Source organism: Myotis nattereri (assembly GCF_964212035.1).
Source record: "Myotis nattereri genome assembly, chromosome: 12".
Lineage (NCBI taxonomy): Eukaryota > Metazoa > Chordata > Mammalia > Chiroptera > Vespertilionidae > Myotis > Myotis nattereri.
In genome coordinates, this window is record NC_138087.1 from 25,891,793 (window position 1) to 25,917,889 (window position 26,097).

Here is a 26,097-nt window from a genome sequence, read left to right on the forward strand (position 1 = left end):
CCCATTAGTACTTGACCTTCCTTAGAAGAAATACTAAATGAAATCCTTTACCCTGAAATTAAGGACACTAGACAGTAACTCAAATCTACATGAGGAAACAAAGATCACTAAAGTAAAGAAATAAAGGTGAATATAAAAGTCAGTATTAATGTATTTTTGTTGTGTAACTCCTCTTTTACCCCTATATAAAGGAGAAGGATATCAAATATTATACTAGAAAAGTACTATCTAACACACATAAAAAAGGGAGGAGATTAATGCAGAAACTATGAAACAACATAGATATAATTTATACTAATAATAGAGGAATATGCAAATTGTCCAGGATGCCGTCACAGTAACAGTAATGACCAGCAGGCTTCCTGGGGCAACCAGGCTGGCAGGGGGGTTAGTGAGGGACAACCAAACGACTGAACAGCAGGCTGTGTGGGGCGACCAGGTTGGCAGGGGGGCAGTTGTGAGGCAACCAGACCAGTGGAGTGGGGCAGTTGGGGGCAACCAGGCCAGTGGGGCGGGGGGTGGGGGTGGAGGGGGGGCGGGCAGTTGGGGGAGACCAGGCTGGCAGGCAGAGGTGGTTAGGAGTGATCAGGCTGGCAGGGGGTGAGGGGGGCAATTAGGGGTGATAAGGCAGGCAGGCAGGTGAGCAGTTAGGAACCAGTGGTCCTGGATTGTGAGAGGGATGTCCCAAATTGGAGAGGGTGCAGGCTGCACTGAGGGAACCTCCCCTCCGCCCCCCCACCCCCACCCCACCATGCATGAATTTTGTGCACCAGGCCTCTAGCACATATATAAGAAAGGGTAAAAGTCCTTCATTACCACTTGATTAAACTCTCCAATTAAAAGTTGGAGACTGGTAGAATGGATTTAAAAACATGATTCAACTGCATGCTCTCTACAAGAGACTTATCTTAGATACAGATGGGTTGAAAGTAAAGGGATAGAAAAAATATTCCATGCAAATAATAACCAAAAGAAAGATGCAGTGGCTATAGCAGTGTCATACAAAATAGACTTTAAGACAAAAAGGTTTACAAAAGACAAAGAAAGATATAAAATTATAAAAAGGTCAATCCACCAAGAAGATATAACAATTTCTATATATATACATGCATTTAACCACAGAATCACAAAATACATGAAGCAAAAACTGACAAAATTGAAGGGAGAAATAGTTGAACAATGATAGTCAGACTTCAAAATCTCACTTCATTAACAGATTAGACAACTACACAAAAGATATACAAGGAACTTGAAGACTTGAACAGTACTGTAAGTTAACCACACATAACAGATATATACAGCATATTCTACCCAACAACAGCAGAATACACATTCTCATTTTAAATGCTCTGTAACATTTACCAAGACAGACCATTTTCTGGACCACATAGCAAACTTTAATAAATTTAAAAGAATTTAAATCAAAGTATCTATTCAAACCATACAGAATTACATGAGAACTCAATAGTAAAAAGATACGTAAAAAATGCCCAAATATTTTGGAAATTAAAACAATGAATAGATCAAAGAAGAAATCACAGGGAAATTAGAAAATACTTTAAGATAGAGAAAAAAACATAGCAAAACTTATAGATGCAATGAAAATAGTGCTCATGTGGAAATTTATAGCCATAAATGCCTACATTAAAAACCAAAACCAAAGCTAATGCAAAGGCTTTGAAGGCAAAGAAAGCAGTGCTGATATGCGTCCACAGCCACACAAAAAAAGAGAAGATTCCCATGTCACCCACCTTCAATGGACCAAGACAATGCAGCTCCAAAGGCAGCCCAAATATCCTGGGAAGACCACCCCAAAATAAATGAGTTTGACCACCATGCCATCATCAAGTTCCCCTTGACTACCGAATCAACCATGAAGAAGACAGAAAACAACAATATGCTTGTGTTCACTGTGGATGTCAAGGCCAACAAGCATCAAATAAAACAGACTGTGAAGAAGCTCTATAACATTAATGAAGCCAAGAAGGAATGTGCTTCTTTGGATATTGCTAACAAAATTGGGATCATCTAAACTGAGTCTAGCTGGCTAAATGTAAGGGAAGGGAAAAGAAGAGGAGAGGAGGGGAGTGGAGTGGAGGGGAGGGGAGGGGAGGGGAGGGGAGGGGAGGGGAGGGGAGTGGAGGGGAGGGGAGGGGAGGGGAGGTTCCCAAACCAATAACCTAAGGGTCCATCTTAGAAAAGTAAAGTAAACTACTAGTAAACCCAAAGCAAACAAAAAAGGACATAAATGATTGGAGCACAGACAAAGGAAATAGAGAAGAGAAAACCAATAGAGCAAATCAAGAAAACCAAATGTGGTTCCTTTGAAAGGTCAACAAAATTGACAAACCTCAACTAGATTTACCAAGAAAAAAATATTAATAAGTTACTAAAATCAGGACTAAAAATGGTGACATACAACTGATCTTATAGAAATAAAAACAATTCGAAAAAAATGAACAATTGCATGTTCATTTTCCAGATGAAATTTGTCTATTTCATCTAGATAAGCTAGATGAAATAGACCAATTCCTGGAAAAAATGCAAGCTACCAAAACTGACTCAAAAAAGAAACAGAAAATTTAAATAGGTAAACTGTGCTAAAGAGTTTGGAAGTAAACACAACCATGTTCACTGTCCCATAAAAGAGCCTGGACAGCCCTAGTCGGTTTGGCTCAGTGGATAGAGCGTCAGCCTGGGAACTGAAGGGTCCCAGGTTCGATTCCGGTCAAGGGCATGTACCTTGGTTGCGGGCACATCCCCAGTAGGGAGTGTGCAGGAGGCAGCTGATCGATGTTTCTAACTCTCTATCCCTCTCCCTTCCTCTCTGTAAAAAAATCAATAAAATATATTTAAAAAAAAAAAAAGAGCCGGAACACTCCTCCTTCTGTACTACTCTTAGTTTCTCGTAAGACAGCAAAATGCTACTACTAGACGGTCCAAAATGACCAGAAAAATAAACTGTGAACTTTGGCATGTCCGCATAACAACAAGTTGCACCAACCTGAGACTTTCAGAGAAACCCTCTGGGCCACTTCCTTCTGATCCATTCATTCTCACCCAAACTTTGAATAAAAGAGAATTAGCTCAATAATCAATTAAACTTTCCTAAATTTTTACTTCAAGCTTTAAAAGTAATTGATAATTTAAAAACCACTATATAGGGACGAGGTGGCCGAGAGGTAAAGGCGATGGACTGCTAAAAACCACTATATAAATAGAAAATTCCAAAGACATAAATCAAAATAATTATTAAATTTTAAGGGAAAAGCCATAAAGAAAAAGTAAATCTACAGTGGCTATAGTCCAAAGCTGCAGACATCTTTCTTTCTTTCCATATGATACAAAAAAAACAAAAGATGAACTATAATGAGAGAACTGTATGATTACAATTGCCCTGTTGCAATCAGTCTTTATTATATTTAAAATATATATTTTTCCATTCTCATAAGGAAAGGATAACATATATATATATATATATATATATATATATATATATATATATATATATATATTGATGATAGTTTTTCTCTGGTGTTAATATTCATTGCCTAAGATAGATTCTATTCAACACATTTTTCTTCTAGCTGGGAAAAAGAACAAACAATTGGATGTCAAAAGTAACAATAACCGTACAAAAAGGTATGCCATATATACGTGACATAATTGATTTTTCCTACCCACGGTACAAAAAATATCTAACCAAAAATGTCTCTTTTCCTACAAATCTAAATTTCAGATTTCCAGCACATGAGTTTGCTGTGACCATATTTAAATTACACTGACTGTGTAAACTTTTTAAAATGAGAGATTAGAGGGGGAGAAATCATAATTTCAAACAACTATTATTTTAAAAAATAGCTTTTAGAATATTAGATGTTTTTTCCAAATGCTTTAGTGATATGAAATAATGTGAGTCATTTTCAATATAAAAGAATATGGAGGCCCAATGTTTCCAAAATGTTAAAATATATTAAATATTAGTTTGCTGTTATTTATTAAATATTTCCTTAATTATACTATATAATAAATTTGATTGACAATATTATTCTAAATATGATTCATTCATAAATTCCATATATCTTAAAAGTACTAGGTATTTATGTTTTCAACAAATTGTCAATTTGACAATAACAGAAACACATACATAACATTTCTCTATTTTTAAAATAGTGACTACACCATCTTTGAAGTGCTAATAAAATACACAGCCAGTTAATATATTGTTTTTAGTAATAACATAGTATCTTTATAATGCTGCTCATCATTGCAAATGAAAAGTCAATTTACCATATAGAAGTAATCGAATTTAAGAATGTAACATTATTAAATATATTAAATTTCTACTTTAAAAAACATTCCAGTAAGAACATAAATTACAACTTGGAAAACATTACTGCCTAGCTAAGATATATGAGTATTGCCAAATACAATACATTATGTCTCTGTCTATATATATACATGTATAGAATAGTAGGTTTCAGAGTGGTGAGAGGTTAGACAGTGTGGTCAAACATTTTATGATTATGAGACATGTAAGAATCTTAATGACCTCTGGTTCATTCAGCAAAGACCACAAATAATTCAAGTGCAATTATATCAGTTTGGGGAAACCGCTATTTTCATAGTTTTATCATGTTCACGACGTGAATTCTGAAAAAGTTATGCAATGTAGCACTGTATAATACAAATTTTCAGTCATTTGAAAGGACCTTTTGCTCACTTATTTTTAAAGAAAGTACAAGATGAATTAAAGTGGTCTGCACTTAATAAAAATAATGATTAGGAGAACTGTGTCATAATACAAGCTGAACAATATTTAAGAAAAATTACAATACCTTATGAAGCATATTCTCTACTGTTCTCATATGACTGGCAACACAATCTTTGTCTCTAGAAAGAAACAAAGATTAGGTGTTAGTAAAACCTATACCTTACTATAAATGTTATACATTTGTAATATAAGTTGCTATTGTTGAAAAATAAAGGTTAGTTATCATTGTGCTCCTTCTAAAAGCATAAAACCTAACTATACTCACTGGTATATCTCCACAGTTAAACCTTTTTTTCCCCATATTTAACTCTTATCTTCAATCATATTGCCTGTCATAGATTAGAGGAGGGAAAAAAATCTTAAGGGCATCTTCAAAGTTAAAGAAGTGAAAAGGAAAGAAAAATAAAATCATGGTTATTTAATGAATTAAAATGTACTGAAAATGCTAAACTTTTACTCTTTTTATTTATAATAAAAAAATTTAAATATTAGTGGTAGGAATATAGTATAAATGGCCATACTATGCAAAATAATATTTTCCTTCTGTAGTCTTTTTTACGATAATAAATGCACAAAAACTGTCTATGACCTTGACTAGAACTAGGCAAAGTTACTAATTTCTTCTACTGGATTTACATATTGAATTTGGCTTTAATAATTAGGTAAGAAGTTTGGATGAAAATGCTAAAGACAAAAATGTAATGTTAAATTATAGACTGAAAACTGGAAGCAATCGATGTATTAGCTCTTCAGATTTCACAGACAAGCCAAATTCTTGAATTAGCAGCAATGTTTTGATATAATATGAATCTGAAGGTTTTATAACCTTGTTTTCCTTAATCTCAGAATTTTCAGAACTATAAGGCACACTAGAAATCACCTTCTCATTTGGCCTGAGGAAACTTACCACTGAACAATGAAAACAAAAACCCGATTTAGTCAAATTTATATTTTTTTCTATGACAATTGTATACACCTAATACAGTGATGCAATGTTATAGAGCTTTATATTTTTCAAACATGCCACATTTTAGCCTTGGTAAACTGATTTTTTCATTATGTATGAGCAATTTCCCAAGCTCACTGGCAAAGCTGTGGATATCTTAAGATTGCAGATTCTCCATCCTATGATTTAGTTCACAGACTATATTCATATTTCATGATAAGCATTTAATGAGAGTTTGTCTCAAAAAAAGTTTAATTAATATAAACATTTTTGTAAGTATAGGAATCCAGAATTCCAAATTTAGAAAACACTTATTTTATTAAAATTAGACATTTCTTTAATCCATAAATAGATTTTCTTTAAGCCATGCTGTTGTACAAAGGACTGTCTTAAAGTACTCCATGTAATTTAATGTGGGGAACAAATAAAAATGCCCAAGAGAACTGTTCAATTTGAACTTCATGGTGTATGTCAACTTGATTACCTGGTAAAAGAAAAACACTCCCATCACATTTATTAGTTGCTCTCTCTGAAAACTGTATATTTTTTCTATTTAACATATCAGAATAGACAGCTATAAAATTAAATGACTTTTCAATGATCAATATGTTTTTAGTGTACTTAGAAAGATGCTATGATATACATGTTGATTGTATACTAACATTTCTATGGAAATATTACTTGCAATATTAGTATACTATAATATATGCAAAGCAAAATTTGGAAATAAGTGGGACAAGAAGGGGTTAGGAATATGTAATAGAAGAAACTCTGCAAAACTTTTAAATAAAGAGACTTACATTTCTTATTAATAAAAGCATGGTTTCAAACATGTAACACTTCAACAGAGCCCCAAATACACCTCATTAGATGTTACATAGACACTTATACTTTTCTGAAGTTTCTCAATAAAGTATACATTTAGAATGTTGAGTGAAGAGTTTTCTTTTCTGGGGATATATCAGTGAATTTCAAAGAGAGACAGCTGTACTTTTGTTTTCTAACACTGTATTATCCAGGGCTAAAACCCGGAGCATGAAAGTAAGAATTGATCTTTTGTCTGTTTTAAGTGATCTCCCCAAGGTCCAAATGCTCACTTGGCTGCCATGCGGAGGGCACTCTCGGCATCGTGGATGTTCTCCTCCAGTCGACGCTTGTCCTGCTCCAGCTGGGTAAGATGTCTATTGAGCTGACGCAGAGATTGATCTTTTCTTCTCAGCTCCATCTTTGCCTCGGAGAGACTCTGCAAGCAGACAGAAAACAGAGTTACTTGTCAGCCCTGATAATTAACTTCAATTTATGCCATAGGCTATTAAACAAAGAAGAGTACAGACTGACTGAGAAGTAGACTTGGGTCATTACACATCAAGGCTTAACAAATTTTCTGCAAAAATTTTACATACTTACTAATTAGAAATGATAGAACCAATAAGATTTTGAAAAATGTTTAGCTACAAAACACAACTCTATTTTATTTTTTAAAATACTGCAAAGCAAATACATTTTATTCTTACTAAAAAAGATCTGCTTATAAAAACCTCCAGTTGCATTTCCTTTTAATGATGAAAAATAAAGGGGGGGGGGGAAGCACCTGAAATTTAGAGTCTATTTAAAACCAGAACTATCATACGCCCAAAGTATGCATATGATTGAGAGGAAGGGGGGTTATGATACCTAGAAGAGAAAAGGGGACCCAGTATTTAAAAATACCACTGCTGTCTTTCCAAATCTATCTACAACAGTTGCTATAGACATGTCAGTGGACAAACTGAACTCCAAAATACAATTCACTTACTTCCTATAAGTAATGCTCATGTTCAGAATAGCAACACAATGTGATCAACATGTTTCAAAAGAGAAAGGTATAAGTAATACTTGCAGTTGGAATTATTTATATTCCATAAATATTCTACTAGTCGCAGAAGTATAAAATCTGCTCATTGCTATTTGCTATTTGCTTTAATCTGAAATATTCTCTTAGCATAAAAATTTCAAGATGCAAGAATACAACTTTATCTTGACTTTAGGGCTAGAAGTTTTAGAATGAGAAACTCTCAATTTAAAGGAGCACTTCCTAGAGCTCATTTAAATTCTAGGATGTAAAATAGTATAGGTGCCAGAGTATCTCTTGGCACTAAAAATTTGCTCACTCCTTTGCCTGTGAAATTTCAAAAATATAAGCTTATCAAACAGTTTTTCATTTAAATTTGTTGGACAATGAGCTGAATAATTGACTGCATACACATAATTTTTTTTTCTTTTTGCTCAGTCACAACTATGCTTCAAATATCCAGTAAAGAATAACCAAAATGCAATAATTTCATGTTTGAAACGCTCCTAATAATATTCTTTTAGTGCGTTCACAATCGGTAGTATAAAAAACTCAAGCTGGAGCTCACACAATGAATTCACTCTAAATATTAGTGAATGAAAGCAATCATCCATCAAATCAGGTATTTTAAAATGTTGAATTTTTAAATTTAGTATTTTACATTTCAAATAGTCAAGTTGCTATCAGACAAATATGTCAAAAAATTAAAAATAAGTAAATGTGATTACTTATTAAATATAATTTACTTTAAATCTTTAGTATAACAGATCTTTAAGACCATCCTACTATAGAAATAGTCAGATTCAAACCAACTTCAAAAAGATAAGAAACAAATTTTAAAAGCCATAAGAAAAACCTACTTATTTTGTGCCAAAGTCAAGATATTTAAAGGCAATAAAGCATCATGTGATTTCTTCATTAAAATAATAATAAAACCCATATTTGAGTCATTTTAAAGCCAGTATTTCTGACATATTTCAGATTTTAAAAATGGCATTTTTCAGGTATGAAGATAAAACTAATGATCCACCACCAGTCAGTTACACATAAAGCTTGAATTCTTTTTCCAACCGAAATAATAGATTTGTGCCAATCCTTTCAAACTCTTTTGCTCAGTAACTCATGCTAGAGGTGTATATTTGTGAGGGGTATTCAGGATATTGTCTCCAACCTTGTACATAATAGAAGCTCGCTGGTCCAATCTGGGTGAACCCATGACTTTGGAATCATTATAAAACCACATTTGATTTTTCAACAATCCTAGATACCCTTTCAAAGAAGATATAACTCATAAAATTAAAATTTCTACTACATGTCTCAATCTTCTTTCATTTTCCTCTTTAGGGACAATGGCAGGGAGCTGCCAATCTCTCCTAAAGCTCACTTTCAGAGGCATAGCTAAAGAGCCTATTCCAAGACTGAAATTACAGAAAATGAACAGAAAGTGGTATAAACAAAGTAACAGAGACCATACTTCCTTAGTGTGAAAATGAAGAGATAAAAGTTGTTTTTAATCATTATACTTTTTATCAAATACACACAGAATTCTCGTTTTAAAGAGTTGAGGGGCATCACAATGGAAGCTAGTCACATCAATGGGTCCATAGAGATATATGCAAAACACCAAGACATAAAAATGATTCAGTAATGTCTTTTCTCTAATACTCACCTTTCTTGTTTTTGATGACAAAGTAGTTCTTTTAAAATCCTAACACTGAGTATTCAAGAAAGAAAAATATATTTACATTTGTGTGCATGTATGTATAACACACGTGTACCTAAATCATATATAATGCCTGTTTTATATACGTACAGTTTTTAATTCAGCTTTTCTCCTGTTCAGATTTACCTAATTAAAACCTATGATAAACTTTATGGACTCTAATATTTCCAACTGAATGACTGAAACCAAGAGGGTGTGCCTCAGGCAGCAAGGCAACAATGATAAGCAGCAGGTTAGCCACTAATTTCTCAACCAGGGTAGATTGTGAAAGTGTGATGTTCTGATATCCAAGAAACTGTTCAGGAGAGAATAGGATAAATCAAGTTTAATAACTCTGCTCCTAATTGTTCCCCCAATGCTCAACTCTAATTACTTGGAGAACTCTCCTGACTGTCACCTGATATTAAGTTGTTGGAGGCTGAGCCTGGAACAGCGAGATAATCAATAAACATTTAGTGGGGAGAAGAATGAAGATCCTGTTAAGCAGTGGGAACCTGCAGCACCCAAAGCCCTTCTGCTCATGAGAAAACCTGTGGGACAGCCATAGTGATTGCAAAGCAATAATCCAAAGCACTGTTTTCAGGCCTTGAGGCCTTTAGGCAACAGTACATTTGAGGAAAAAAGGTTAACACGGTCACCCTAATTACAGCCCACTTTCACATCCTTCATATACAAGCGAAGACAAGCCAATTAGGTAGAAAGGAAGATAAGGGAAGTTTTATTTGTATACTAATTAAACCCCTGATGAAATTAAAGGAAAAACATACAGCTCTGTAATTGTGTCTGAGAAAGGTCACTTCAGGTTCAGTTATCAGAACAGCACAGCCTTGAGATATTTCACTTAATCCACAATACAGCCCTCATTTTGTACTCAGGTCTTAATATTTACCAAAAAAAAAGGAATTCAAAGCCTGATACTGCATTTATCTTTAAACTGTGTTGTGAACAATTTTAGCTGTGAGAAAGTGAATGCGAAATAGGATAACAAGAGTTTTTTTTAAAAGACAAAGGAATAGTCCAGCTATATAAAAACCAATGCCACAATATTATTTATTTAAGATTCCAAGTTTTCACTTTAAATCCAAAATGTTTTAAAATAAATTTTTATAACAAAATCCCAAACTGACTACATTTCAAAAACTGTTCTGCAAGATATTTATTGTATTTCTTTTTAGATAGTGATGTTGTTGCTCCCCTTCATGTATACATGATCCAGGGAGAAAAAGCCAAAGCACTCACTAAACTCTTATTATAAAAAGGTATTTTTACACCTGGTTGTTTTCCTAAGATGGCCATGAAAAGCCACTTACTACAAATGAAAGTTGGCGGGAAAAGTATGGATGACAAGGAAGTACAGTCAGGCTCTGCTTAATGGCAGGGATACCTTTTGAGAAATGTGTCATTAGGTGATCTTGCTGTCGTGTGAACATCAGAGAGTGCAGTGACACACACCCAGGTGGTACAGCCTACTACACACCTCGGCAGTATGATACAGCCTACGGCTCCGAGGCTCCCGGCCTGAATAGCATGTTACTATACTACAACTGTAACACAATGGTAAGTATTTGTATATCTAAACACAGAAAAAGTACAGTAAAAATAGGGTATAAAAAGTATAAAAATGGTACACCCATACAGCGCACTTACCATGAATACAACTTGTAAGACAGGAAGTTGCTCTAGGTGAGTCGGTGAGTGAGTGGTGAGGGAATGTGATGACCTGGGACATCACTGTGCACTACTGCAGGCTTCATAAACATTGTACACTTAGTCTACACTAAAGTTATAAAACAACATGAGATCAAATACAGCACAAGAGAAAATGCGCACCATCAAGAGACACGGTTAGCACCAGATGTGTAGCTGCTGACAGGGTAACACAACATACTGTTTAACAGCACACTTTTTTACAAGTAGAAAGCGTACACTCTAAAATAACAATTAAAAGTATGGTATAGTAAATACCAAAAAAGTATGGTATAGTAACTTGGGATAAAGTGTATAAACCAGTAACAGTCATTTGTAATCATTATGAAGTATTGTGCGCTATATATCATCCTATTACTATACTTCTATACGACCGGCAGTGCAGGTTCGTTACACCAGCATCACCACAGACATGCGTGTCATGTGTTGCCCTACAGCATCATGATGGCTACCACGTCACTAAGCGATAGAAATTTTCCGGCTCAATTATGACCTTATGGGACCACCATCACACATGCAGTCAGTCCACTGTGGACTGAAAGGTTGTCTACGTGGCGCATGAGTGTAGTTAAGTGTAGAGAAAGCTTAGAGACAGAATACATGGTAGAGGGGAAAGTCTGAAGATCCACACACTGCCCTGGCTGGGTAGCTTAGGTGGCTAGTGCCGTCCTGACACACAAAGGTTGCAGATCCCATCTCCATTTGTTGTGGAACAACAAATCGATCTTTCTCTCTCTCTCCCCCCATCCTCTTCTCAGCCTCTCTCCTCTCTCTCTCTCTCTCTCTCTCTCTCTCTCTCTCTCTCTCTCTCAAATCAATAATTAAATATTTTTAAAAGACCCAGACATTTTGAAGTCTTTTTGTCTTATCTATAGTTTCTTAACTTTCTGTAACAACATGTATTACTATTGAACAAGAACACAAACTATTTTAAGTCACATATACTGGTAATTACATATTTCTAACGTTTTGAATGTGAATTAAGACTAAAAATGTTTTAAATAAATTGTAAGTACAATTTGAAATTCTATTAGTTTGTATCTATGAGAACAATTTGTTCAGTGAATCTTTTTAAAATAGCAGCTTTATGGAGATATAATTCACATACGACAAAACTCACCCATTTCAATGGTGCAATTCAGTGGGTTTTAGTATATTCACAGAGCTGTGCAACCATCACCAGTGGAGAGATCCTTTTTGAATAAAGCAAAATTTCTGAAAACAGCATGGCTATCTAAATATAGTATGTCTCATTTCAGCAAAGTCTAATTTAAAACTACTCAAGATATATATACAGAGTTAATAATTTGTGTTTTGCAATAGTTTCAAAAATATAAAATTTGTAACATGGATTCCCTGAATCAGAATGTGTGATTAATACATGTAGTATAGTACAAAAGTTAAAGTTACCTGAAAACTGTGCACAATTCTCCAACTAATATTTCTGGACGTTAAGGAAATCATCCAACATAGTTCTTTCTCATAAGGGTACAGCATAGCAGAGCTTTAGACCATGAGGCCAGCGAGGAAGACGGAGCCCCAGGGGATATCGCTGGTATAGATTTTCTTTTGTCTAATGGGGAACATCTATGGATCCACATTCCTACAGACTAAAAGCTAATGGCTTATTCAATTTGGTATAAAAGTTAGTCATACAAAATGAAAGGCAAGACAACACACCTGTCATAAAGAACTAAGCTACATTTCCTAGGTCAGGGGGAAAGAAACATCTATAATATATTTTTTTAATTTACTGCTATCTGACTATAAGTTTTGAATTAATGTTCCTAAATTGTGATAAAGTGTGTAAAACATCTCAAGACAGTAAAACTAATGTTGGAAAAGGAAATAGCACTGTCTTCACTTCTACTATTATAATGTGACAACTAGAAGTTATATTAATCAAGAATTGAGTAGCTGCTGGGCAGATCAAACCTTATAGGTTGCCACAGAAAGTGTAAAGTTAAAATTATAATTGGGTAAAAAAGTTAGGGATAAAAGTAAAGAATAACATGGTTTACAACAAAGCTTGAAAATTTGGGAGATAAGCAACTAGAGAATTTATAATAAATATAAAATAGTAACAGATGGTAAAATTAATGTAGGAACATTTTTCAGTCTTTGTAGTCTATATTTTATATGTATAACTTGAATTAAAAGTTCTGAAATTTTAAGTTATTTTCCTTAGGGAAACTATATTTTATTGTTTTCTAATAATAATTCTGTGCAGAAGGTAGGTGACATTATAAACTGAAACTGAAGATCTTTTTTAAAAAAATATATTTCATTGATTTTTTTACAGAGAGGAAGGGAGAGGAAAACTGAAACTGAAGATCTTTTTTAAAGAGAGTCAGAAACATCGATGAGAGAGAAACATTTATCAGCCACCTCCCGCACACTCCCCACTGGGGATGTGCCCGCAACCAAGGTACATGCCCTTGACCGGAATCGAACCTGGGACCCTTGAGTCCGCAGGCTGACACTCTATCCACTCAGCCAAACCAGTTAGGGCAAGCTGAAGATCTTTGAATAACTTACTCACTTTGGGGGTTGAATAAATGAGTGACAACCCTAATTAGAACTCACATGTCTGGTAAGACAACAGGTGTGGAAGTGTCCTATAAACTATAAGAGGCTAAATAAATTTACTATATATAATTAATGCAATACTTATACTTCCTTGTATAGTGTCACTGCATAATGTTCTTTAAATCCCCACCTATATGTGGTCACTTATGTTTCCATATTATTTCTACATCATCATTTATACATATACATATATAAACATATAATTTTTTTAATATGTATTTTATTGATTTTTTTACAGAGAAGAAGGGAGAGGGATAGAGAGTTAGAAACATCAATGAGAGAAGAGAGATCGATCAGCTGCCTCCTGCACACCCCCCAGTGGGGATGTGCCCGCAACCAAGATACATGCCCTTGACCGGGATCTAACCTGGGACCCTTGAGTCCGCAGGCTGACGCTCTATCCACTGAGCCAAACTGGTTCGGCAACATATAATTTTTTTAAAAAATCACTATTTCTATCACACTTGAAAAAGATAAAAGGAAATTAAGAAAAACAAAGGTAAAATAAGTTACTTTTATAAGCATTGTTTTATTATCAAAAACAATGGAGCAGATGAGCAATGAAAATTCACCTTTCAAATTTCAGAGTATGCTGTAAGATTTTGTTGTCTAATGCTTTATGATTTTTGGTATCATATTCTCACATACTCCTTTGAAAATGTTCTCCTATATTCCATCAATATTCCTCCCCAGTAAACTAAGTGAAAATGATTAATAGTAAAATATAATGGAAAGAAAAAGGAAACTAATAAAAGTGATCAAAACATATTGAATGCTATATTTTTCTAAACCACACATATTTACTACAAAACTCTGGTAGGCTAAGAGTGTTAGATGATAATGAGGTAAAGTGGGAGAGAAATAGTTAAAACACATTCTAAATAACAGAAAAGAGGATAATAAAGAGTCATGAGAGGCTTCTCAACTAGAAAATATCCAGAAAAGTACAGAAAGGCAGGTGGTAGCTAGATGTACTGTGACGCATGGCATGTAAGCAGTACTGAGGCAGTAATGTTTTCTCAGAGTATAAAGCAAACTGCATCTGACTGTCCTACAGGCCTTCTGAGACAGAAACTAGCAGCAGGTGATAAGCATCATGCTGCTGCTGTAATAAAATCAGCTCTCACCTGACCTCTAAGTTCTCTCAGTGAATGCCTAAGAAATACAATGGGGATGGAACACATACAGATTCTTCTGTTGGACCTTCGTCAGCTACGGGCTACCCAAAAACTTCATAGTTAATAATCCTAGCTATGTGGAGGTCTAAAAAGTTCTGAATTCCCTAGCAATAATTTAAATGAGTCAACCTATGATTTAGGTTGTAGAAATAGATTTAGAATGAAATGCTGCTTTAAAGTCATTTGAGAACTACCTAAAACAACTGTCTAAGAAGAATTTGAAAAATATATAGATAACTAGAGGCCCGGTGCACTGGGAACGGGGTGGGGGTGGGTCCCTCAGCCCAGCCTGCGCCCTCTCGCAGTCTAGGACCCCTCGGGGGATGTCCAACTACTGGCTTAGGCCCACTCTCTATTTTACCTGTAGGGAAACTAAAAATCACAGAAGTAATGTTCCCAAGGTAATATAACTACTAAGTGCATTTATGCCAAAATGTGAGCCCAGGTCTTCTAAATCTAAACCCTTATTCTTTATCCTGCACCACAACAATATTAGTAACCAGCTCTCCAGATTTCCCATAAAATCCACTAACTGGGAATCCTCATTGAAATGTGAAAACAGTATTTTATCTATTTATCAAGTTCTTGGTAAAATCAGTAAGGTATTTCGTGCTTGCTACCTACTTATATTAAAATAAACTCCAGGAGAAGAAAATGGCGGAGGTTTAGTCAGACGTGTCGGTGCCTTGTCCCGGAGCAGATAAGGGCAGGCAGCTGAAACGGGTAGCATACAGCCCGAATAAGCAGAGGAGATTCAGCTGAGACAGTCTGCAGCCAGGAAAGACAGAGAAATCCTAGATAAAGGGAACGGTTAGAGGCTGAGGCTGAAACCTCTCCGGGTGCGCCGGCACAGCCGCGGAGATCGTGCCATCTTGGGTGACTGTCACCGGCATCCAGAGACCAGCTACTAACCCAGCAACAACGACTCTCAAGCAGCGCGACTACATGAACTCAGAGGAACTCTGCTTCTCCCCACAGAAAGGTTAGACTTTCCCCAAAGGTGCGGTTTGCAGTTTAGGTTGGAGAGTGGAACGCGCGCAGGGGGGTGGGGGCTCTGCGCCCCACAAAGACCGCGGCCGTTGGAGCCAGCGTGACCCACGAATGTGGAAGGGCACCCCCAGGGCTGCTGGCAGAAGGGAACGCTATAAATAAGCCCACAGTTGGACGGGACACAAACGGGCAGCCTCAGATTACGCCAGTTTGCTGGCTACTCGGTGCCAGGAGCCAGAGCACGCGCAGAGACTTCGCGCAGATTTGGAAGGTGAAGCGTTGCGAGTTCGCACAACTTCCCAGGCTCTTAAATCTGTGCGTTTGATTGTTGAACCCAGTGCAAGGGACTACCCAGTTGGGGTCAGTCACAGAGCTTGTAAGGGAAGGCTGTTTGGGGGGAGCCTGGGAAACAGAGCGGGGGTGACTACTGGAAAACCAGCTCTGGGCGGAGGACATTCCCAAACCAGCTTCCGGTACAATAGAGAACACCTGGTCAGAGAGGTCCTATACCCTTGGAGGTCAATCCCGACGCACTGCCACCCAGAGGCAGAGCCACGAACTGACTCTTCTGTAAATACAGATAAGGGCTGTCTGGGAAACCGATGTAGCCTGCCTTAAAATCAGGACTGTGGCTTACAACACGGAGGAACAGTGTATCAGAGGGAAATTCAACATTCTCCTGAATACCTGGTGTGCCAAAAAGAGGAGCAGAAGATCTGAAGCACCTTCATTACAGCCCATTTTTTTTAATTATTTTTTTTAATTATTGTTTCAACTTTTAACTAAGAAACCATTTATTTTCTTTTTTCATCACCTGATTTTACCCTTTTAATTACTACATTTTTATTTTTAACCAGTATTATTACTGCTGCCATTTTACCATTTTTTTTTTAAAGTGTCATTTTATTTTCTCTTTATTTTATTTTGGGACTAAGGTTCTCCATTCTATTTTCATCATTCCTTTAGCATCATTTTCCTCTACCTCAATTGTGCTGCCCTGCTAAAACTCTCTTCCCCACTTTTCCCCTTTTGCTGTCCTGTTTCTCTTACCCTATTCCTGCTTTAGATTTTCCCTATTCTTCATACCCCCTGTCTAAATTTCACCCTACTTATATATCCCTTTTCTAATCACCTGCTCTAAATCCTTATCCACCTCTCCCTTATCTTTCTTCACTATCCAAATTTTTTATTCTCTCCTTTTCTCTATTGTTCTGTTGTTGCTTGCTCGATTGTTGAGTATATTGGGTTTTTTTTTTTCTTTTCTTTTCTTTAAGGATTGTATGTGAGGTTGTTCTGCTTTTTCTTTTTCTTTTTCTGTCTCCCATCCACCCCCCCACCCCCCCCCCCCCCCGGCCAGTTATTTTTGTGCTTCTGCTTTCCCTTGCCTCACTTGATATTATTGGCTGTTTGTAGTTTGTATTCACTCCAGGGATCCATTGCTGGAATTTGTTGGGATTAGTGGCGGTTCTATCGGAGTTTTCTCCTCATATGAATAGTCTCCTCCCCTCTTCTACTTCATTCTATTTTTCTTTTTTTTCTTTTTCTTCTTCTTTTTTTTTCCTTTGTTCTGTTTTTCTCTCTATCTTTTTCTCTTCTTTCTTCCTTACCCCCCAACTCTCTTAGCTCGGGTGGCCATCTTTATTTGGGGTTATTAATACCGCAATTCATTTGTGTTCAGTGCCTGGTATGTTGTGCCTTGTTGTGTTGTATTTTGTGCCTTTAAATCAACGCAGCAGATCCAGGCAACAGCGGGCTCCTGATCTCCACACGCTCTGTCTGAGGAACAGCTGCTGTGGGTGAAGCCTCCCTCCACCAGCCAGAAGAGCCACAACAGCTGTGAACAGCACCCATCAGAAGACCCGCTAACAACAGAGGAGCAGCTGCTACCACAACTGCCCAAGGAGCAACCACAGCCCAAGGAGCCACTGCCACCTAGGGAGCAGCCACTGAACGACTCAATATCTATATACGTCAGTGAGATCAAACATGGGTAGACAAAGAAATCCCCAAAGGAAAGAAAAGGAGGACTCACCAGAAAAGCAGCTAAGTGATACAGAGGCATACAACATGACAGAAAAAGAATTCAGAATAAGGGTCCTAAAGTGCATACACCGGATGGAGGAAAAAATCGACAACTTATCCAAGAAGCAAGAAGAAACAGATGAAAAAATCGACAACTTAACTAAGACCCAAGAAGAAATGAAGTGCGATATAGCTGCAATAAAGAACACCATTGAAAGTATCAATAGTAGACTAGGAGAAGCGGAGGACCGAATTAGTGAATTAGAAGACAGGGAAGCAAAACACACCCAAACTGTACTTCAGTTGGAGAAAAAAATTAAAAGACAGGAGGAGAGCCTAAGGGAGCTTTGGGACAACATGAAACGAAACAACATACGAATAATAGGGGTGCCAGAACAACAGAAAGAGGAACAAGGATTAGAAAACCTATTGGAAGAAATAATATCAGAAAACTTCCCTGAGGTGGGGAAGAAAAAAGTCACACAAGCCCAGAGAGTCCCAAGCAAGGTGAACCCGAAAAGACCCACACCAAGACACATCATAATTACCATGGCAAATATTCAGGACAAAGAGAGAATCTTACAGGCTGCAAGAGAGAGACGGAAAGTTACATACAAGGGATCTCCCATTAGATTATCAAATGATTTCTCAACAGAAACACATCAGGCCAGAAAAGAATGGACGGAAATTTACAAAGTGATGCAAAGCAAAGGACTGAATCCAAGAATACTCTATCCAGCAAGGCTATCATTCAAAATTGAAGGGGAAATAAGAAGCTTCACAGACAAAAAAAGGCTAAGGGAGTTTATCACCACCAAGCCAGCAATGCAAGAAATGCTAAAGGGACTGGTGTAAAAAGAAGAAATAAAAATCCCAGAAAGAAAACAGCCACACACAAAAGAAGAAATGGCTACAAACAAGTACCTTTCAATAATAACTTTAAATGTAAACGGGCTAAATGCTCCAACCAAAAGATATCGAGTGGCTGAATGGATAAAAAATCATGACCCATACATTTGCTGTCTACAAGAGACCCACCTCATTAGAAAGGACTCACACAGACTGAAAGTGAAGGGATGGAAAAATATCTTTCAGGCTAATGGAAAAGAAAAGAAAGCTGGGGTAGCAATACTTATATCCGACAAAATAGACCTCAAAGTGAAGGCCATAACAAGAGATACGGAAGGTCACTTCATAATACTAAAAGGATCAATACAACAAGAAGATATAACCCTGATAAACATATATGCACCCAATGCAGGAGCACCCAAATACATAAAAAATCTTCTGGAAGATATCAAAGGAGAGATCGACAACAATACAATCATAGTAGGGGACTTTAATACACCACTGTCATCACTGGATAAGTCCTCTAGACAAACAATCAGCAAAGATACAGCAATACTAAATGACTCACTAGATCAGATGGACTTAATAGACATCTTCAGAACACTTCACCCCAGTGCCACAGAATATACATTCTACTCAAGTGCTCATGACACATATTCAAAAATAGACCATATATTGGGTCACAAGCAAAGTATCCCCAAATTCAAGAAGATTGAAATCATAAAAAGCGTCTTCGCAGACCACGATGGCATAATATTAGAAATAAACTACAATAAAAACAACCCAAAATACTCAAACACCTGGAAGCTGAATAGCATGCTATTAAATATTGATTGGGTTACCAATGAAATCAAAGAAGAAATTCAAAACATCCTGGAAACTAATGACAATGAAAACACAACAATCCAAAACCTATGGGACACAATGAAAGCAGTCCTGAGAGGGAAGTTTATAGCTCTACAGGCCTATCTCAAAAAACAAGAAAAAATGGTAGTAAATCAGCTAACTCTACAACTCAAAGAATTAGAAAGAGAGCAACAAGAAAACCCCAGAGTGAGCAGAAGGAAGGAGATAATAAAGATTAGAGCAGAAATAAATAACATAGAGACCAAAAAAATAATACAGAAAATCAATGAAACCAAGAGCTGGTTCTTCGAAAGGATAAACAAGATTGACAAACCTCTAGCCAGACTCACCAAGAAGCAAAGAGAGAGGACCGAAATAAACAAAATCAGAAACGATAGAGGCGAAATAACAACAGACCCCACAGAAATACAAATGATTGTTAAAAAATACTATGGACAGCTCTACTCCAGCAAACTAGACAACCTGGAGGAAATGGACAAATTCCTAGAAAAATACAACATCCCAAAACTCAATCAGGAAGAATCTAAAAATCTCAACAGGCCAATAACTATGGAAGAAATTGAAGCAGTCATCAAAAAGCTTCCAGCAAACAAAAGCCCAGGACCAGACGGCTTCACAGGGGAGTTTTACCAAACATTCAAGGAAGAACTAAAACCTATCATCCTCAGACTACTACAAAAAATTCAAGAGGAAGGAACACTTCCAAGCTCATTCTATGAAGCCAGCATCACCCTAATACCAAAACCAGGTAAAGACAACACAATGAAAGAGAATTACAGGCCAATATCCCTCATGAACATAGATGCCAAAATCCTCAACAAAATCTTAGCAAATCGGATCCAGCAGTACATCAGAAAGATCATACACCATGACCAAGTAGGATTTATCCCAGGGATGCAAGGATGGTACAATATCCGCAAATCAATAAATGTGATACATCACATAAACAAATTGAAAGAAAAAAACCACATGGTCATATCAGTTGATGCAGAAAAAGCATTTGACAAAATTCAACACCCATTTTTGATAAAAACTCTCAGCAAAGTGGGAGTAGAAGGATCATACCTCAACATAATAAAAGCCATATATGACAGGCCCACAGCCAACATCATACTCAATGGACAAAAACTAACACCATTTCCCCTAAGAACAGGAACAAGACAGGGATGCCCCCTCTCACCACTCCTGTTCAACATAGTACTGGAAGTGTTAGCCATTGCAATTCGGCAAGAAGAAGAAATAAAAGGCATCCAAATTGGAAAAGAGGAAGTAAAACTGTCCTTATTTGCAGACGACATGATATTATACATACAAAACCCTAGAGACTCCGTCAAAAAACTACTAGACTTAATACATGAATTTGGCAATGTAGCAGGATACAAAATTAACCCGAAGAAATCTGAGGCATTTCTATACACCAATAGTGAACTTTCAGAAAGAGAGATTATAAAAACAATCCCGTTTACTATCGCACCAAAAAAACTAAGCTACCTAGGAATAATCTTAACTAAAGAGGTAAAAGACCTCTACTCAGAAAACTACAGGACGTTGAAAAAAGATATAGAGGAAGACATAAACAGATGGAAGAACATACCGTGTTCATGGATTGGTAGAATCAACATCATTAAAATGTCCATACTACCCAAAGCAATCTATAAATTCAACGCACTTCCCATTAAAATACCAACGGCATACTTCAGAGATCTAGAACAAACTCTCCAAAAATTCATCTGGAATAAAAAAAGACCCCGAATAGCTGCAGCAATCCTGAAAAAGAACAAAGTAGGTGGGATCTCAATACCAGATATCAAGTTGTATTACAAAGCCACTGTTCTCAAAACTGCCTGGTACTGGCACAAGAATAGGCATATAGATCAATGGAATAGAATAGAGAGCCCAGAAATCGGCCCGAACCAATATGCTCAATTAATATTTGACAAAGGAGGCAAGAACATACAATGGAGCCAAGATAGTCTCTTCAATAAATGGTGTTGGGAAAATTGGACAGATATATGCAAGAAAATGAAACTAGACCACCAACTTACACCATACACAAAAATAAACTCAAGATGGATAAAGGACTTAAATGTACGACAGGAAACCATAAAAATTCTAGAAGAATCCAAAGGCAACAAAATCTCAGACATATGCCGAAGCAATTTCTTCACTGATACAGCTCCTAGGGCACTTGAAACTAAAGGGAAAATGAACAAATGGGACTACATCAAAATAAAAAGCTTCTGCACAGCAAAAGAAACCATCAACAAAACAACGAGAAAACCCACTGTGTGGGAAAACATATTTGCCAATGTCATATCTGATAAGGGCCTAATCTCCAAAATCTATAGGGAACTCATACAACTTAACAAAAGGAAGATAAACAATCCAATCAAAAAATGGGCAAAGGACCTAAATAGACACCTTTCAAAAGAGGACATTCAGAAAGCCAAGAGACATATGAAAACATGCTCAAAGTCACTAATCATCCGAGAGATGCAAATCAAAACAACAATGAGGTACCATCTCACACCTGTCAGACTGGCTATCATCAACAAATCAACAAACGACAAGTGCTGGAGAGGATGTGGAGAAAAAGGAACACTTGTGCACTGCTGGTGGGAATGCAGACTGGTGCAGCCACTATGGAAGACAGTATGGAGTTTCCTTAAAAAACTGAAAATGGAACTCCCATTTGACCCTGTGATCCCACTTCTAGGAATATATCCCAAGAAACCAGAAACACCAATCAGAAAAGATATATGCACCCCTATGTTCATAGCAGCACAATTCACCATAGCTAAGATCTGGAAACAGCCTAAGTGTCCATCAGTAGATGAATGGATTAGAAAACTGTGGTACATCTACACGATGGAATACTATGCTGCTCTAAAAAGGAAGGAACTCTTACCATTTGCAACGTCATGGATGGAACTGGAGAGCATTATGCTAAGTGAAATAAGCCAGTCAATGAAGGAAACATACCACATGATCTCACTCATTCATGGATAATAGAGACCATTATAAACTTTTGAACAATAATAGATACAGAGGCAGAGCTGCCTCAAACAGATTGTCAAACTGCAGCGGGAAGGCCGGGGAGGGTTGGGGGGCAGGAGGTAGGGGGGTAAGAGATCAACTAAAGGACTTGTATGCATGCATATAAGCATAACCAATGGACATAAGACACTGGGGGATAGGGGAGGCTGGGGAACTGTTTAGGGCGGGGGGATAAAATGGACACATATGTAATACCCTTTGTAATACTTTAAGCAATAAAAAAAAAAAAAGAAAGAAATTCCTTGAAACATTAAAAAAAAATAAATAAAATAAACTCCAATAAGGATTTTGGTGTAAGAGAATTTCCACATCAAAAATCAAAGCATGCACAATTCAAGATTCCCTGTATGAACATGGGATTACTGTCATCATTTATTAAATGTACTAATAAAATAAAAAAATAAATATTTGCAAAGTAAGACTGAATTCTATAGCAAGCTATTGCAGTACAGAATTTTATATAATTCAAGCCTGTATTGGCTGATGCTTTTTTAAAAACCTTTCAAAAAGCAATGGAGTTCTCTTTGTCTCTTTTCTTTATACATTTGCAACAATAGCACTGAACTTTCCCTGCAGATCTTGAATTTCAGCTGTCTCTTATAACCTCAACTTTTTAAATATTTATTAGAAGACTTCCACACTATCATAACAGTATATCAAGCTCTATAATATCAGCACTTGTCGCTAACTGCCCCGTGAAGAAAATCTTCGCTACTATGTAAAAAGCCATAGATGTGTCTAATTTAATCCAAATATGCCATCCTTAAAGAACTGACACCATAAAACTATATTATAGTGTTATAGTAACAGAATCAATAATTAGTACTGAAATTTGTTAATCAAAGATATGAAAGTAGAGTTGTATTTGACTTAAAAGAATTCCATTATACTTATTCTAAAAGGGATAAAGGAGAAGAGATCAGGGGGAGGGAATTGAAAGAAATCAACAATTCAAATACAGTAGCCCTGGTGCAACTCCCAGTCGTGAACATCTACAGCAAGCCTGTAATAGGTGACAGGAACAAAGCAAACAGCAACAACAAAACCAGCTGTTTCACCTGGTTGCCCTCACTTCCCACATTTCTCTGAGACTGACTGCCAATACTCCAACAAGGAGGTGAAAGTGAGAGTATCTCCATATAAAAATGTATTTTCATTGGCCCCTGAAAGAAATCAACCTCTTCCTTGGTGCCCAACCAAAGAAATGGCAATATCTTCCAACATGGAAGAAAATCTGGCTGTTTGGAATTTGTTTAGAATATGGCATCCCTCATATAGCCCAACCTAGGCCTTTGAAAGGACTAAAAGCAAATATAAACAGTTTATTGAATTGGGTAGACTGAAAAAGGCAAAAAAAAAATGCAATGGCTTAATCATTTTTCTACTAATGAGTTCCACTATCTCTGTTAGATTTCCAAAGGGATTCCTAAAGATACTTTTGACTATACAAGATTTTGGCCTTATGCACTGATCCTAAAACCTAATCTCAACATAGGATGTGAGTTTCCTGTGTTCGTTCATTCAAAATACATTTATCATATGCCTACCCATGCCAAAGCCATAAATAATAATAACAACTAGAACTTCCTAAATGCTTATCTAGGTCAGACATTAATACTATTAGTCCTCATAACAACTCTATGAGGTAATACCATTATTTCCATTTTACAAGTGAGGAAATTGAGGCACTGAGTTCAGAAAACTTGCCCAAGATTATATACAGCCAGTTCAAAACCAGACAGCCTGACATGTAAATAAATAAATACAAAAAAATATGCTCCTTTCTGAAATGATTTTCGATCTAGAAAGATAAGATGTTTAAAAAGCAGCTCCAGCCGAAACCGGTTTGGCTCAGTGGATGGAGCGTCGGCCTGTGGACTGAAGGGTCCCAGGTTCGATTCCAGTCAAGGGCATGTGCCTGGGTTGCAGGCACATCCCCAGTGGGAGATGTGCAGGAGGCAGCTGATCGATGTTTCTCTCTCATCGATGTTTCTAACTCTCTGTCTCTCTCCCTTCCTCTCTGTAAAAAATCAATAAAATATATATTAAAAAAAAAAAAAAAGCAGCTCCACAGTCCGTGCTGTGAAGGGCATTCTCAGATAAAATGACATGTGCACAGAAGTTCAAACTGGGCAGGCTGAAGGACAGGCGCTCCTGAGAGGGGCAGGAGAAAACACTAGAAAGATACATATAGGCCAGATATGGTCAGAAAACCAGACTTTTCGTCTTGCAAATGATGTTTTTACAGCGCTCCACAGAGAGTTGCATCAAGATATCTTTCAGGGAACATCTGAGTTAGTGGACTCCCAACCCCCATCATTCTTTTGACTAGAATCTGCTTTAATGTTTTCTATGAGCTTTTGTATAAGATTTTGTTCAAAGAAGGACTCTGTGGCTAACTACTTGCCAACTATTGTCATCGAAAGCCATGGGAAGCTGCCAAAGGATTCCCAGCAGCGGAGCAGCATTCTCTGATCTCTGTCTCAGGGATCATATATACAAACCATAGCCGTCAAGTTAGAATAAATACAAGAGGTCACTCTGGCCATGCTGCAATAGCTCATTTACATCTTCAACTGGACCCTAACGAAGGTTTAATAACATCTCACCTTTGAGTATAAAGATTCAGTGATACATTAGATTAAAAGGATTTTTAAAAAGACCTGGGTGTAACAGAGTTTTCCTTAGCATGCTAAAGAGTATTAAATCAAATTCACTTCTACATTGTTAACAGAGTATATATTAAATATTTACTTCATATAAATGCAGCATCCTAGCCATATATTTTTATTTCTACTAGTAGCTATATGAATTCCTACAAGGTATTTGAATCATATGACAGCCATAAACTCTGAGTTACAGAAGAATTATATGATGAAAAGAATATATTTTAGGAGCAAAAAAAGTTGATTACAATTAAAGTTAGTGGTTGTTTTCTAAAAAGAACCACATTGATTGGTCTGTAGTTTAAATTTTTTTTACATTTTACCAATAACAAATTGGTTATTATGTTGGATTATTTTGAAGAAAGAAGGTGAGAAAAAAGTTACCACTAGCAGTAACCATTAAATGAAGTTTCTAAATAACTGAAAGGGTTAGTACCAGCTTTGCCATTACATGATAACTGAACTATGAAAGCTATTTTTTAAGATATCTGAGTGAAATATATAGCATTTAATCCTTCTCAACCATATTAATTATATTCTTAAATGAAGTTGAGTAATACAGAGGGTTTTTAAATAAAGATGAAGGCTCACATCTAAAATAATCACAGTTTCAGAAGCAGTTAGCAAATTCAAAGTATTACAAAAGAGCAGAAAGATGAACCCAAGCCTCAATGTAATTTCTTGAGAAAGTGTGCTTAAGAAAACTTTTGTCTGTGTTTGGGTAGCAGTAGTTGAAAACACACACACACACACACACACACACACACACACATTCTTGGTAAGTAGCAATATAGCAAAACACATTATTTTATATCTTTACTTCAAATGCAATTTTACTGTGAGAGAGAGAGAGAGAGAGAGAGAGAGAGAGAGAGAGAGAATGTGTATGTACACATGT

At 36.5% G+C, this 26,097-nt stretch overlaps 1 protein-coding gene across 1 annotated transcript in view; it reads right to left on the reverse strand.

The window, feature by feature from the left end:
- The window catches only part of CCDC171 (coiled-coil domain containing 171), a 265,960-nt gene that overhangs the window by 80,703 nt on the left and 159,160 nt on the right, over positions 1–26,097 (reverse strand). The window contains exons 22-23 of the mRNA XM_081103031.1: positions 6,818–6,963; positions 4,839–4,893 (exon numbers count right to left, since the gene is read on the reverse strand). Of these exons, the coding sequence (XP_080959157.1) occupies positions 4,839–4,893; positions 6,818–6,963 (201 nt within the window). The remainder of the gene's footprint in view (positions 1–4,838; positions 4,894–6,817; positions 6,964–26,097) is intronic.